Source organism: Mauremys reevesii, linkage group 5, assembly GCF_016161935.1.
Source record: "Mauremys reevesii isolate NIE-2019 linkage group 5, ASM1616193v1, whole genome shotgun sequence".
In the NCBI taxonomy this organism is placed as follows: Eukaryota; Metazoa; Chordata; order Testudines; family Geoemydidae; genus Mauremys; species Mauremys reevesii.
Genome location: NC_052627.1, coordinates 9,787,210 through 9,803,512, shown reverse-complemented (window position 1 = coordinate 9,803,512; position 16,303 = coordinate 9,787,210). Strand labels below are relative to the sequence as shown.

Genomic DNA, 16,303 nt, shown 5'->3' with positions numbered 1-16,303 from the left:
AAGGGCTCTGGACTCCCCGCGGTTGCAGGCAGCCCAGAGCCCTCTGATTCCCAGCCGCGGCTGAGATTTAAAGGGCTCTGGGCTCCCCGCTGCTGCCAGCAGCCCAGAGCCCTCTGATTCCCAGCCGCGGCTGGGATTTAAAGGGCTCTGGGCTCCCTGCCGCAGCGGGCAGCCCAGAGCCCGCTGATTCCCGGCCGCGGCTGGGATGTAACTCTGGGCTCCCGCAGCGGCAGCCCAGAGCCCTCTGATTCCCGGCCGCGGCTGGGATTTAAAAGGCTCTGGGCTCCCCGCGGTTGCAGGCAGCCCAGAGCCCTCTGATTCCCAGCCGCGGCTGAGATTTAAAAGGCTCTGGGTTCCCCGCAGCAGCGGGCAGCCCAGAGCCCTCTGATTCCCTGCGGCGGCTGGGATTTAAAGGGGCAAAACCTAGCTCCAAATATTGGTGGAGCAGAGCCCCTGATTTTGAATATTCCTGGGGCTTTAGCTCCACGAGCCCATATAAGTTGGCGCCCATGTACACAGGTGCTTAAGTAGTCCCATGGTTTTCAAGAAAAACACAAAGATAAGTGTTTGCAAGATCAAGGCTCAAGTTCTTTCTTCCTTGCGGGCCTGATCCTGCAACTCCTAAATGCATAATCAAATTGAACTTGCACAAGGCACTCTATTGACGTCAGGGAGGCTACTTGTGTGAGTACGAGTTACTCACATGATTGAGGATTGCAGGATCGAGACCTTGGTGAGCAAGGCACTCAGGTGGCCTATTAAGCAGATGTTGAGGTGAGCATCAGGGTTTACTGTCCAAAGCAAAGATTTACCGTAGTAGACAATAAGGCTTGATGTATGCTAAAATACTGATGTTCACACTCATTATGCGGCTGGTCTAGCACCAGTGATGTTGATTGGAATTTTGCACTGACTTCTATGGGAGCAGGAGCAGGGCTTATGTGCATTGTTGCAGAAATCCTAAGTATCATGTCTTCAAACCTGTGCATGCCATTTTAGGACTTCAAATATCCCATTGTGCAACCACACGAGTCAGGGTTACCTATGGATGTGTGTGTGTACCTGACCATCCCTCTCACATGGGTTACCAGTAGGCTATGAACTGAGGACATTTTGCATGCAGTGCAGATGAGCTGATGATGTCTCTGCTGATGATGATACTTCCTTTGCTGATAGTAACAAAAAGCTGCTGTTCTCTAGGGGACAATCCCCAGAGGAGGAGACAACACCCACTTTGCCAGTGTTATTACCTTAATATCAACTTTCTTCTGCATCTCAGGGGTATATACATGCCTAAATAGTGCACTAGAAAATACTCGTGAAAGTATGGCCCCCAAATCTCTAGTGTTGAGGCTGACAACAGCTGAGAATCTGTAACACTCAAGCCTGTACATTTTCAAGAGGTTCATCTTTCTTCTTTTAGTCAGTGTAAATAAAGGAGTTGCACTGAATAGTCTCAAGTGAAATTCCTGTTCCAATGCATTTGTTTTCAGTATAGTTTGTAAATCCACTTCAAACGTTAACTTTCTAGCCATAGAGAAATAGTTCATTCTTCACCTCAGTGTATGGCATTTGCCAAAGAAGTGAAATTTCATTTTTGCCATAACTGAGGTCTTAATCGGCCAAACTGACCCTTTTCAAAAGCTTTATCCCTTCCCTTGTACAGGCTTGCTGCATCAAAACAACGCCAGCCCTGCTGAAAGAGCTTCTTGGCTACCAAGATGTGGGGTTCAGTTAGGCAGGGTGTTATCTTTAGTACTGAAGTTGTAATATTTTAAGGAACTGACATTTTTGCACATTAACCTTTAACTTTCTTCTCCTTTTCTCTTCACAGTGCTAGGACTGGTACTTCCTATATGGATAATAGTCCTAACATCATTTGGTATAGCTATAGTATTTGCTGTTCTAGTGTGGATTTTTGTGTGTCCGTGGATGAAGAGAAAAATAGCAAGTAAGTATTTGGTAGATGAAATGCTAGTGGTGTAAAATCCCTTGTGAACTTGAATATATTCTGTTTTAGGTTTTGAAATATAGGTGTTAAAGGAAAGAAAAAGGACTTGCACAATGACAGTATTTAAAACATTTCTTTTATTTTACTGTAAAGTTAAACTAATCAAGGCTTTTTGTTTTACAATAGGTTTTTAACTTAAAACTACCTTGTGATGTCCGCTGAACAGGGTTGCAGAGTTTAAAAAATAGAAAGCTTCAGATTGCATTAGCAAATTGGAGGACTTCAATAACATCACCTAGTGAACTTGTAGATAGGCACAAGGCATTTTCATGGTTCTCAGAGAGGCTAATGAAGATAAATATGCTAGTAATAAATTCCCATGAAAGAATGTATGTCTAGATTAATTAACAAAACAGAAACCAAACCACTCAAGTTGCTGTATTCAAGTTTATATTTTTAATGATACTGGCATTTTGTTAGGAACACCAGCAGTAGTATAGATAAGTTTGAATAACCCTAACCATCCTATAAAAGATTGGTTTAGAATTATAATCATGACATTTCCTTAGGCCGGTTAAAGAAAGAAGCCGCGTTGTCAAGGATATCGGATGAAAGTCTTGATAAAATTCAAGAGGAGGAGACACCTGTTTTTAAAGAGCTTCCTGGAGTTAAAGCAACTGATGAGAGCACGATTCCCCTCACTGGCCCAATAACAGAAGCTGCTGGAGTGTCAGATAGCGGCATAGCAAATGGAAACCATCCCCGTGTGCCATATGGTAAGAAAACATTAACTGTCTTGTCTTTCATTGTGTTGATGGGGTATCTTCGTCATGGGCATGTGTTACATCCATCTATATTAAGTATAATTTTCTTTGTAACTTAACAGTTCTTACAAACCCTTCCTCTCACTATGTATCCACTTGTATGTTTTCCTACAGCAGTTCATGTTAGCTATTTTTTTGCTTGCTCACAACTTAGTGAAAATATTCTCTTTTTTTGAGGTAAGTTTTCCAAAGATGATTTAAAAAACAAAGAGAGGAAATGTTGTTTGGCAGTATTTGAGTTTTATATACAACTGAAAAAGGAAATTCTTCTATTCCTGATAATACTTATTTCCTATTCTTAAAACCACATTTTAGAAGGCAGAGAATACGAAAGCAGCTGAACTATAGAAGTTCAAATTTAGCATGGAAATTCAGAGTATACTGTTCTAGCTAGTTTGGGAAAATGTTGGGCTTGAGTTTACAAATTTATGACCATTTGGAGTATATCCACTAGAAGAATGACACTTACAAGTCCATGCATGTAATAAAGCTCCCGTTTGAAGCCCTGATTCTGCAAGCTGGTTTGTGTGGCTGGATCCCTGTGCTCACACAGAGCCACATTGATTTGGATGGAGCTCTACATGGATGCAAGGTTTTGTCCTTGCAGCACGGTGCAGTTGGCATGGTTATGGCCTAAGTGTGCAGTGCATATAAGTAAATGCCGTTTTTCACAATTAAGAGGCACAGTTGGCTGAGTGGTGCATATTAGCTAGTCAGCTGTGAGTTTTTCTTTTTCTCATTGATACCGAAGCAGTGTCTATACTGACCTGTATAATTACTATTAATAGTGGACCATTTGATCTGGTGAGAACAAACTAATTGGATATATTATCTCCATAAATGTATACTACCACTACAGACCTTCTTAAAATAAAACAAAACAACAATATTTTAATGTTGAATAGTTAAAATCCCCAAAGTTCAGAAATGGAAAAGTTAAGGTGTCTTCAGCAATGTTAACTTAGCCACTCTGTGAATCCTGTAATCCACATTTAATATAAACGTGTGTAGACAAGCATACAATATAGATAAAAATAGCAGTGTGTCACTATGTTTATTATGTCAATAGGAGTAAAAAATACAGGATATTCAATATGTTTGTTAACATTTCTTTAGCAGCTTTAACTTTTCCATTTCTGAACTTTTAACTGGGCAACATTAACAACTTTATTTGTAATATTGTTAGCATGCCCACAGTAATATGCTTTTATTCATAAGCTTTGGGGTTCAGTTCATGGCGTCTGTACAATCAGTGCTCCCAAAATCCAATGATTGACTACCAGTAAAGTTGCATGGCACTATATTATTTATTTAGTGTAAAATTTTCAAACACACTTAAATCTCCATTTTCAAAAGTGACTTAGGCACTTTTAAAAATGGGAGTTAGGTTTCTAGGTCACCTAGGCACTTTTGAAAATGTTCCCCTTACTCTGAAGAAACCCATAGTCAGAGGACTGTTCCTGTCCTGGAATGCTTACAATCTAAATAGACAAGCCAAACAAAGGTGAGTAGGAAAGTAGTATTTACTACCATTTTAGAAATGGGTAATTCAGACAGAGAGAGATTATGGGTAGAATTTTAAAAGTTGCCTCGTGTTAGGCACCCAAATTCCAGTCTAAGGCACGTGCCCAAAGTCACACAGCAAGTCTGTGGGAGATCTGGGACTTCAGCAAAGATGTACTGCGGCACAGATCAGTGCCTTAACCATAAAACCATCCATACTCCCAACTGTAGACATTCCCTTAAAAGTTAACCGTGTTTGGTTTAAAGCGACAAAGAGTCCTGTGGCACCTTATAGACTAACAGACGTATTGGAGCGTAAGCTTTTGTGGGTGAATACCCACTTCGTCAGACACGTGTAGTGGAAATTTCCGGAGAGCATGTTTGGTTTTAAATTGATCAATGCATTCATGTATCCGAGATGAACTTCTGTATCATATACTGCAGATGGCTGTCCCTTCAGCCATTTACACCTTGTTTTGGTGTCTTGCTAAGCATAGAACTTTCATATTTCATATGATAGAAATAAAATCTGACCATCTGCCTTTACAGGAAGGGCTTTTTCTATGACGCAAACCACCATGAAATCTCCTGTTTCCAATGGCACTTTTAATTTTGATGGCGGCCATGTGAGGAGTGATGGCCAGGTGTACCACACTGTGCATAAAGACTCAGGGTTGTACAAAGACTTGCTACACAAAATACATCTGGACAGGGCAAACAACGATAGGCCCTCACAAGAAAACAATTACAAGATACTGCGTCGCAACAACAGCTACACTTGTTACACAGCTGCCATCTGTGGAATGCCAGTCCATTCATCCTTCAAGGCAGTTGATCCATCAACCCCAGAAGACAGTGAAAAGTTGATGGGAGACACAGTGGCCTATTCTAAAAAGAGAGTTCGCTATGATAGCTACTCTAGCTACTGCAATGCTGTAGCTGAGGCAGAGATTGAGGCAGATGAAGGTGGTGTGGAAATGAAGTTGGCATCAGACCTAGCAGATCCTAACCAACTCCCAGAAGATTCTGTAGAAGAGGAAAAGGAGGAGAAGGACACCTCTCAGGTCCACCTACTTTTTCACTTTCTCCAGATCCTAACAGCCTGCTTTGGATCTTTTGCCCATGGCGGTAATGATGTCAGGTAAGTGTGGGAGAACTCACAAGCGGAGTGCTTATTAATTAAACTCAGTGCTTGGAGAATTATTTGGCACCCAGGAGGGGTGTATGTAAGCACTGGGACATCATTGCTTTGCTAGAGAATCTTACTACATTGATATAGCCAATGTTTCTAAAGACTTGGGCTGCTCAATGAATCTTTTCTTTCCCCGTAGCAGTAACCTCTTTTCTAATCTATGCTTAAATAGTTCAAGTTTTGGTGAACTGCAGCACACGGAGGCCCCTGTCAGGGATCAGGGCCCTGTTGTGTGGTAGACTCTGCATAAACAAGCAAAACAAAGACAGTCCCTACCCTTGGGAGCTATTTTTACTCAGAGATCAGAGCCCATCAGCAAATGAGAAGTTTAGACTATTTTTGTCAGTGTGCTTAGACTGAAGTTAATCTTTCATCATGGTGCCCAATCATTCAGTGTGTTCCAGTCATGTAGAATTTCTCTGTTCTCATTTTACTAACCAAAACAGCGTCACCAGCTCACTGTCTACTTCTTCCAAAGCTCTGGGGGCTGGGGGGGGGAGACTTCCCAAGGTGCAAATGGGGCCCACCAGGGAGTTGCTGCCTCTTGTGCCTTTGAAAATATCCCTCTTAATAAGCAGGCTTAGTGATGCTGGTCCCACTGCTAAACTGTGGGGCACCCTACTATTAACCTCTCTCCACTCTGAAGATCAAACGTTCTGTTACAAACTGGCTACAGTTTGTGTTGGGGGGTAAAGAGTTGACATGAAAACCAAACCTTGAGCCCGCTTCTGACACCTTTGCTCATGGGGAATAGGATTTTACTCCCATTCATTTCAATGAGACCACTAGCATGATTTCCAAAGTCTGCACTTCTGTAGGAGAAAAGACATGGCACAGACTCTCTCCAGTCTGACTTATTGCGCTTAATAGTTTAATCCCTTCACATGATTTTTCATTTTGACTAGATTCATACTTTGTTCTGGGATCCACTTTATTCCCCACTTTGCCCATTTCAGAATATTTTTGTAATGTGGTTATGGGAACTAAACAAACGTTTAAGTGGTTTTAACTGGCTGCATATACTATAGTACATTCTTTTGAGACTGACTTGCTACTGCAGCAATGATCCAGGAGTGCATTTTGCATGTCACATAGTGTTGGTCCATAGATGTGGACCCTTACTCCCACACAGCCCATGCTGAAATAATTAAGGCTGTGGCAGGTGCTAGGGTCTTCCCATCCATATCACACTGCAGAGCAGGGGTCAGAGGCAGGGGCAGCTCCAGGCATCAGCGCACCAAGTGCGTGTCTGGGGTGGCAAGCTGCGGGGGGCGGCCTGACGGTCACTGTGAGGGTGGCAGTCAGGCAGCCTTCGGCGGCATGCCTGCGGGAGGTCCCCGGTCCCACGGCTTCGGCAGCAGGTACGCTGAAGGCACAGGACCGGCGGACCTCCCGCAGGCATGTCGCCAAAAGCTGCCTGACTGCCATGCTTGGGACTGCCGTGCTTAGAGCCACCCCTGGTCAGAGGGTGCACATTTTTATCATATACTTTGTTTATTTCAAGGTCTCTTGACTGATAAAATTGCAAGGACAAAACAGACTTCACTTAATTTTGTGCAAGGCATTTATTTAACTGTTGCTTGTTAGTCTGTTTTTCTTTAATTCTGTATTGCGTATTATTTGTATTGTGGTGATGCCTGGAGGCTTCAGCAAAGGCTTGGGGTTCCTTCAAGTTAGGCACTGTGTATATACCACAAAAGGATGGTTCAGGATCTCAGGGCTCCAAATCTAAGGCCCTGATCCTGCAGTTGACTCATGTGGATGTATTCCTCCCTACTCCTCTGCGGAGCCCCATTGACTTTACTGAAGCTCAGTGCAAATACAGGAATGTGTCCTCATGCAGTCAGCTCCAGGATCAAGGCCTGAGCGTAGGAGTATATCCCAAGCAGTGTTTGGGATAAGCACTGTAAGAAATGGCAAACTTCTTTATATCTCACCAACTCTTCTGGTTCCCCCCCTCCCCCATGTTGAAAAAAGGCCCCCTCAATGTCAATAATGACTGGTGGGACTGGTTGCGAGAGCTTTAGACCAGGACAAAAGGGTAGAATAAGGTGACAGGAGTCAAAAAGGCAAAGTGGTAGCGTAGCAGGGGGTGGTTTAGGAAGGGGAGAGGAAATAGGGCAATAAATATGGAGTTGCACTGGACAATACTGGAATAGAAACCCTTTAAAATAAAAAGGGAGGGATGTGAGAAAGTCAGAGTCTCGTAGAGGCTGAGCAGTGATAGTGGCCAGGAAATTAGGTACCCATGTGTAATGCAGCATGGCAGTGCAAAGGATAATGAGGTTTTGGGCTGCTGTATCGCGCGCACACAGGCTACTGGCACGGTGCTTCTGATCAGGAAGCCTTTTCTCCTTCTGCGTGGCTTGCGCCCCTAGGTTGCAGGAAGTGGCCATGAGCAGGCTGTGTGCTGTTGTGTGGGTTGCCTTTTGTCTGGGAGGCTTGGGGCCCAGCGCTTCCACTCTTCTTTTGGATTTGTGGTGGCCACTGCTTATGTATGTTGGAGGAAACTTACGAGGCTTAGCCAACTCACTCAGTTTGTATATGCCACCTTCCTCCAGCCTTCTTCCTCCTCTCTCACCAACAGAAGTTGGTCCAATAAAAGATATTACCTCCCCACCTTTTGTCTCTAATGCCTTGGGACCAACACAGTTACAACAACACTGCATACCTTTCTCCAGGGGAGAGCACACTCATTTCTGCCCGGTATTAGAACCAATTCCTTGGGGCCAGAGTAAGATAACTTGTGGGGCAATTATCACGGCTGCTGAGGCATTTTCCAGTGAAGAGTACGCTGCCCTAGAGAGAACCTTTGACTCATGTTGCATGGCAGTTCTTGTGGACTGAGTGTTCCTGGTGGATTCTGACTTGAGGTTTCCACGCTGCCCTTCCTGGCTCTACACTGTTTGCTAAAACTGCAGTTTCCCTGAGACGAGAACTCTCCCAGTTCTCTCAGTCTCCCCAAGGGAAGGGCACCCTTCTGTTTGGTCTCTCTTTGAGGCAGATGGCTTTCTATTTTTAGCAAGCTCTACACAAGTCCCAACTTCCAAAAAGGCTGTGGTTAAGCCCCCAGTGCTGCTTGCCAAGGTTAAAGCTGTTTCAGCCCCCTCAATTCCCGAGGACAAAGCGGACCTGTATCTTTGGTGAACTTTAGAAGGATGTGATTCAGATTCCCAGATAAGAGGCAGCCCCCTGAGTATTGAGCTGTGGAGCTACATCCCTTCAGGCTTGCAAGTTAGCCCCACAGAGGTCAGGAATTTCCACTCTAGCAAGGTAGTGGACTCATTTTTCAAGTTGTCCTCTAAAGCAATCCAGAGATTTGGAGAAAATACATCATTTAAGAGATTGTAGTTCCAGTGTCACCTGATGCTTTTCCAAGGTTATAGCCTATACAACATTGCTAAAATCCTACCACCAAAACCCTGGGCCAGACTCTCTCACATTCCGACTTCTGCAGCCTTTTTAATTCTGTCTTCAACTTCTCAACTTACCTGTTTTCAGTCCTTTACAAATGCTGCTGCAAGGCTTCTCTTTCACTCTCTCCCTTTGAATCCTGTCAGCTAACTTCCCTTTCTTTCTGTCGTAAGTTTCTCTCTTAATCCACATCTTCAAGGCTTCATCTCCTCCTGCTCCCTTACCAGGCTCCTCACTCCTGTCTTGTCCTCCTTCCCCAAGACTCCCTCTACATTGGAACACCCACCCCTCATTTGTCACATCTCTTCTGCCAGGCCCTTTCCTACGGACCCCTCAAGTGTGGGAGAGGATAAAGAGAGAGAAGAGGGGGAGAGTTATAAATTATCAGCTGTATGAAGTTTGCTGTTTGCCCTATTTTATATTTTATGTAAGTTCATTATAGTGATGTACAGGCTGGTTGATAATTACATGTAGACTGAACAAGTGATGTCTAATGTGGATTGTATTGTAAGGTTCCTGCAGGTCAGTGTTCTCCCATGCTTTGTACATTGTTGATTGGACTTTTGGTGCACAGTAAATAATAATATGGATATGTTCCATCATACAGAAGAGACTAGGGGAAGACTTTTGATTCAGGCCTTGAAGAGGTTAAATCGGTGTATTGCCTCCCAAACCAAGTTAGAATGGACTCACTGACCATGATAGCTGAGCCAGGAAATCTGGCCTCGACAGTCCTTCATGATGCATATTTCCACCTGCTAATATCATACCAACACCGTAAATAGCTCAGATTTTTGCCTCAGGATTCAGCATTTGCAGCACTCTGGGCTCCTCTTTGGGCTGACATCAACAGGGATAGTAGCAATAGCAGCTGACTGTTCAAAGCAGCAGAGAGCAACGATAATACCTTATTTGGCTGGTTGTTTCGTTCAGGCCACCTCCCTGCTGTAAGCTTAAATGTGCTGTGGCAACGACACTGGATCTGTTCCAGAGCCAATCCAGGAGCCATGTGACAATATGGTGTGCACGTGCTGAATAAAAGCTAAAGAATTTTAAATCCCAGCTAAATGCGTTAGAACAGAAGCTCTGAAAAAATGTTGTTGTTAAACTTAATTAATTGTGTGGCGTGTACAGGTTTCACTGGCTCAGCACTCAGGCACAAGAGGAGCACACGGGACCACTCAGAGGTTAACACAAGAATGAAAAGGGCAGTTTAGAAAAAAGATGTGGCCCAAGAGTGTGACTGCATGCGGAGCTGCCAGTGTTTGGTTGTCTGGGGCTAAGTCTCCGAACAAGCTGGAAGGGCTGGGGCCCTACTGGCCACCAGAGAGGGTTGTATGCATCTTCCGGAGGACTATGGATTTTAGTGATCAGGAGCACAATACTGAGCCTCGTGCAATATTGTAAAAATACCTAACCGTAGGTGATGGGATCCAGCTAGGCATTCAGAAGTCTGAATTGATGGCTGTCCCCAAGAAGCCTCTCAGTCCTGTCTCTCCACACAAAGGGGTTACCCTGCCTGTAGCTGACTTTTGGTGGGGGACCCAGTGACCTAATAACCCGCTGGCATGCTGGGCACCTTGCTAATCCTCTGACAACATCAGAGGCAGAGCGCAGTGCTCACCAAGGTCCAGAGCCCACTGAACTTAATGGAAAGGCTTTATCCCTATTCCATTGGATCAGGTCCCCAGGGATGTGATGGATTCTCCATCCCTTGGGGTCTCTAAAAGAGAAGATCTAGTTCCACCACAAATTTCTGGACTTGCTGCAGGAATTTTTGGATGAAATCTAGGGCCTGTGTTCTGCATAGGGTCAGATTACGGGATCCCGCCTGTGTGTGTGTTGGGAATGGAGTGGAAGGAGAGTCTCCCTTATTAGTTCATTTCCTCAGATTAGATTGGATGTTTTGTAAAAGAGACATGCTCTGGTTCAAACAGGAATTGATTCAGAGAAGTCCTGTGGCCTGTGTGTTACACACGAGGGCAGACTAGGTGACCAGAGTGGTCCCTTCAGGCTTATATTTATGAGATAGATTTTGTTTCTTCCCACCTCATCCACAAGGACTGGGAGTGTTGGAGGGGACAGATTCCCTGCTTCACAGGGTTTTCTGTGTCAGCTGTGGCAACTCAGCCTTCCTGTGCTTCAGTTCCCATCTGGCCAGTGGGGATAATAGTCTCCCCTATTCAGGACTCATTAGGAATCACCTCCTCTATCTCTGCTACTGCAAGATGAAATTAGGTTGTCCTATATCCAGTGCCCTGGTGTGTGAGGCAGAGGGGAACTGGGGGGAGTATCTGTTCCTACCGAAACCAAGTTGCTCATCGTCCGCTCCTCAAGGTACCCTATCAGACTCTGTGGCCAGACGCTGGCCCAACAGTCAGATTCCCCTCCTCTCTGCCCCTGCTTAGCAGCAGCCTGCCCAGCCAGACTCCTCCAGGGCTAAGCACTGATCAGCAGGTTTTGCCTTGCCCGTTTGTTGTGTGATACTAGCAGGTAACCCTTTCATTATGGACTGGGCTTGTTCAAGTCAGAGATACCTTTTGCCAGTGAAAAGTGTATACAGTATAATTAAAACTATTTTAATACAAAAAAGCATCTGTGCTGTTGCTGTTGAAGACTTTTCTATCTTCTGACCAATTGCTAGCAGGGCTTTTAAGTGTCAGTGATGAGTCTCTTACCATCACTATGAGCCAACAATTTACATAAGAACATAAGAACATAAGAAAGGCCGTACCGGGTCAGACCAAAGGTCCATCTAGCCCAGTATCTGTCTACCGACAGTGGCCAATGCCAGGTGCCCCTGAGGGAGTGAACCTAACAGGCAATGATTAAGTGATCTCTCTCCTGCCATCCATCTCCATCCTCTGACGAACAGAGGCTAGGGACACCATTCTTACCCATCCTGGCTAATAGCCATTTATGGACTTAGCCACCATGAATTTATCCAGTTCCCTTTTAAACATTTACTTGTTCTAAATTTACCTGCTGTTAATTTCAGTGACACTTTGTTCCCGTATTATGTAACAATATAAAAAGGAGAGACTGATCAGTTTTCACTACATCCTTCAAGTCAGATTTTCTGCCTGGCCGTACCCCCAGTCTGTTTCTGCACCCATAAGATTGCAGGTACCAGTAAGTGCATTTAGACGTCTACTTCCCTATTTGGGCCTGCAAATCTGGTACTTAAACACCTAAATAATGTAATTTGGACCTACAAACTGTGGGCACAGCAATGAAGTCTTGGTTTAAAAATTGTAAGTGATTCAATCACGTGACTCTTCTTCCTTCCAGGCAGAATCGTGTTTGCAATCCTACACTACAAGGCTTCCACTCATTTCCTTTGTGCTTCTATTGACTTTATCATTCTGAGCTATATCTCAAGCATTCACAATGACTCCTTAGAAGATATGTCAGCATATGGGAATCTTAGAATATTTTTGCTAATTGAAATTACCTTATGTTTAGCTAAAATTGATTTCATATGCAATGGATTTAATCAGCGTAGTGCTTCTAAAAATCAGATTTGTATCTCCATTTTTCAGAGTTTTTACTAATTTAAACCATTTATTGCTGCTAGGGCCTTTCTCCAAATCACTAAGACTCTTTTACCCAATTAAAAGTCAAACAATAAAACCACTTTTAAAATAATACAATTTACCATGCAATTGGAATGTCTCATTTTTTTTGTCATGCATTCCTAAAAGAAACTTCCTTCCTGATCACTGCTCCAGGCCAGTTCTTGGAGTTATTTGCTTGGGATGGAAATATTCATACTGATCTGTAAGCAAAATCCATTTATGCAGTGTTTCTCACATCATTTTAAAGCTTGATTCCTCATGAAACAATGGAGTGAGAGTAAGGGCATCATTTTAGATGGAAGAAAAGAAGATACAGGTAGTGGAAAATAATATAGTAAAGAGAATGGCAGGCAAGTGGAGGGTACACAGTGTGCATGGAAGAAATTAGAGGAAAGATGAACTTGGGACTCTGAGTGATAGACTGGAGAGTGCACGGTTGAGGTGGGCTGGACATATGGTAAGTATGGGAAAAGAAAGACCATCAAAGAGAGCATGTGAGGAAGAGGACTGCCAGAAAGGATGTGAAAGCCTGAGGATACGATGGAAAGACTCTGTCAAAAGAAGTCTGAAGAGAAAAAGACAAACTCCAAGACCTATGAACCCATGCCAAGGACCAGATGGAGTGGCAAACAATCATGGGCACCTCTTTCTTCCCCCATGTAAATGGGAAAAGTAGTCGTGAAGTGAAGTGTAAGGGTCGCATTCTGCTTCAGTGCTTCCTAGGAGGTGCTGAGGACTCTCGACTCCCAGCGACTTGGGCAGGATCAGGCACTAATACTTTATTCCAATGAAAGCTGGGACTCCAGTTTTGAAACGATATAAATGATTAACTCCTAGTCCTGGTGGCTTGCCTTGTACAGTATAAGACCTCAAAGCTGTCCCTTGCTCCAGCTGTGTGTTTTGGTACTGTGCCAGGAGTAAATATAGCCAGTCCTGGACCCAGGACAAGTGTAACTGTCCATCCTTGGACTCTGCATTCTCAGAATCCTACTCGCTGTTATCAGTTTGTAAAGAGAGTAGCTGCCTATTAGATTTTAAATCTATTGAATTGTGTTTGACTTTTTAAAATTATTTATCTTCCGTTTTGTAATCACTTAGATGTGATTAGAATCTGATAATTACAATGCAATCTTCCTTTTGTGCTCCCTTGGGTTGGGGTAAGGAAAATACCAATTAGCAAGTCATATTGCAACGAACCATATCAAGGAAAGTCCTGTACAATCAGTAAAGTATATTTGCCTTGGGTAAGAGTTAGTATGCTTTCTTCAGCGGTGTTAGCCTTGGCATTGTGACACAGGATTCATAGAACCTCACCTCAGCTGTACAACTGGGGCCAGATTTCCAAAAGCATTCATTTTACCTTTAGGTACTTAAATGAAGCATGTGTCCTGATTTCTCAAAAATATTGAGCTTCCGCTTCCCTCTATTGACAATAGCAGAAGCTTTTGCTGGATGCTGAGCTCTTCTGAAAATCTGCTGTAGTCTGCTAAAGTGGCTGCATATATCGATAATCCATAGAATCACAGTAAAGTAGGGCTGGAAGGGACCTCATCAAGTCGAGCCCCCTGCAGTAAGGCAGGACCAGGTAAACCATGACCATCCCCGACAACCTCTCCCAGCTTGATGTTATCTGCACATTTTAAAGCATATTCTCCACTCCATTGTCCAAGTCATTTAATGAAAATACCGAATAGTACTGGACCCAGGACTGATCCCTGTGGAACTCCACTAGATATGCCCTCCCAGTTTGACAGCAAACCCTTGGTAACTACTCTTTCTGTAGGGTCTTTCAACCTGTCGTATAGGCAACTTAAAGTAATTTCATCTAGACCACATTTCCAAAGTTTGGTTATGAGACTGTCATGTAGGACTGTGTCAGAAGCCTTACTAAAATCAGGGTTTATCATGTCAACTGCTTCTCCCCAATTTACCAGGCCAGTAACTCTGTTAAAGAAGAAAATTAGGTTGGTTTGTTCTTGACAAATTTGTGCTGGCTATTCCTTATAATCCTGTTCTAATCTAGGTGTTTACAGATTGATTGTTTAATAATTTATTCTAGTATCTTTCCAGGTATCAAAGTTAGGCTGCCTGGTCTATAATTCCCCAGGTCCTCCTTGTTCCCCTTTGAAAGTTAACTACTGTGTTTGCCCTTCTCCAGTCCTCTGAGACCTCAAGTGTCCTCCATGAGTTCTCGACGATAACTGCTAACGGTTCCGACATTGCTTCAGCTAGTTCCTTAAGACTAAGTACTTTAGGATGAAATTCATCATGTCCTGCTGACTTGAGTACATCCAACTTATCTAAATACTCTTTAACCTGTTCTTTTCATATTTTGGCTTGTGTTCGTTTCCCCTGGTTGTTAATGTTAATTGTATGGAGTATCTGGTCACCATTTCACTTTTTAGTGAAGACTGAAGCAAAATAGGCATTAAACACCCCAGGCTTCGTGAGGTCATCAGTGATTGGCTTTCCTTTCCTGCTGAGTAGAGAACCTCATGTTCCTTTGTCTTTTTCTTTCTCCTAATGTATTCATAGAACCTCTTCTTATCACCTTTTATGTAACTCATTTTGTGCCTTAGCCCAGCCCTGCACAACTCGTAAAGTGGTGAGGGCCATATTACTCCAAAGAAAATAGCTGAGGGCCGAAACCCACCGCAGCTGCACTGAAACACCCCTCCCCCAGCACCGCACAGCCCCGCTGAACCCCCCCAGCTCCGAGCCCAGCCCCTCTGAGCTGAGCACCCCCCTGACCCCATCCACCCGCAGCCCTGACCCCTAGCTCCGAGCCCAGCCCCTCTGAGCCGGACGCCCCCCTGATCCCAGCCCCCCCAGCCCTGACCCCCAGCTCCAAGCCCAGCCCCTCTGAGCTGGACACCCCCCTGACCTCAGGCCCCCCTCCCCTTGGGCAGGGGGTGAACCCAGCAGCCGCGCTTCTGACCGTCCGGGCGGTCGGAGTGCAGCACATGGGGCTGTGAAGTCGGGCCCTCCTCGGGCAGGGGATAAACCCGGCAGCCCCCCCGCCGCTTGCCCGCAGGCCGCACAGAGGGCCCACACGGGCCATGTGTTGTGCAGGCCTGCACTAGCCCTTTTGATTTTTTTCCTACATGCTTGTGCTATTCTTTAATACTCCTCCTTAGCAATTTGTCCTTGTTTCCACTTTTGGAAGGATTCCTTTGTGATTTTCTGGTCACTAAAGAGCTCCTGATGGAGCTATATTGGCCTTTTCCTATTCTTCCTGTCTTTCCTTCACAGGGGGATAATTTGCTGTTGTGCCTTGAGAAACTGCCATTCTCCTGAACTCCTGTCCTCAATCATGATAGTCTTGCTGATCAGTTTAAGCCATAAGAATGTTAAATATGTTCCCTCTACGTGTATTTGGTAAAGAAATATTTAAAAGTATTTAATGTCAGTTCCTTTAGGCCTGCTTCACACATTCCTACATTTATTTTTTTCCTAATGAGAAAATATGAAACAGAATAATGCAGATGTTAGATTTGATCCAGCCAACATAGCAGACGTAAACTCTTACCAAGGATCTCTGATGTGGTGCCAGAAACTGCAGGTTTTTCCCTGTCACCATATTCTTCCATAATTCTGACTCTTAAGTCACTGAAAGGAACCGCTGAAGACCACAGAGTAACAGCATAGAATTGAGAGTTTAGATGCAGCATTTATTTTAGCGTTAGGTCTCTCCCTTTTTATGTCATTCTGACTTGATCAGCTGCAGGGCAACACTTCTCATCAGTACTAAGGCATAAGAACAGATGTTGCACATATTCGTGCTGCTGATACTTTCAGAGTGCAAGTCAGAGGTGTGTACAAAGTTGGCTTACAAGCTCTC

At 44.1% G+C, this 16,303-nt stretch overlaps 1 protein-coding gene across 7 annotated transcripts in view; it reads left to right on the top strand.

Moving 5' to 3' along the window:
* SLC20A2 (solute carrier family 20 member 2) overlaps nucleotides 1-16,303 on the top strand; it is an 81,354-nt gene that overhangs the window by 47,452 nt on the left and 17,599 nt on the right. For all 7 annotated transcript variants that reach the window (XM_039539817.1, XM_039539814.1, XM_039539820.1 and 4 more), the window contains 3 exons: nucleotides 1,835-1,951; nucleotides 2,521-2,727; nucleotides 4,828-5,419. In XM_039539817.1, the coding sequence (XP_039395751.1) occupies nucleotides 1,835-1,951; nucleotides 2,521-2,727; nucleotides 4,828-5,419 (916 nt within the window). The remainder of the gene's footprint in view (nucleotides 1-1,834; nucleotides 1,952-2,520; nucleotides 2,728-4,827; nucleotides 5,420-16,303) is intronic.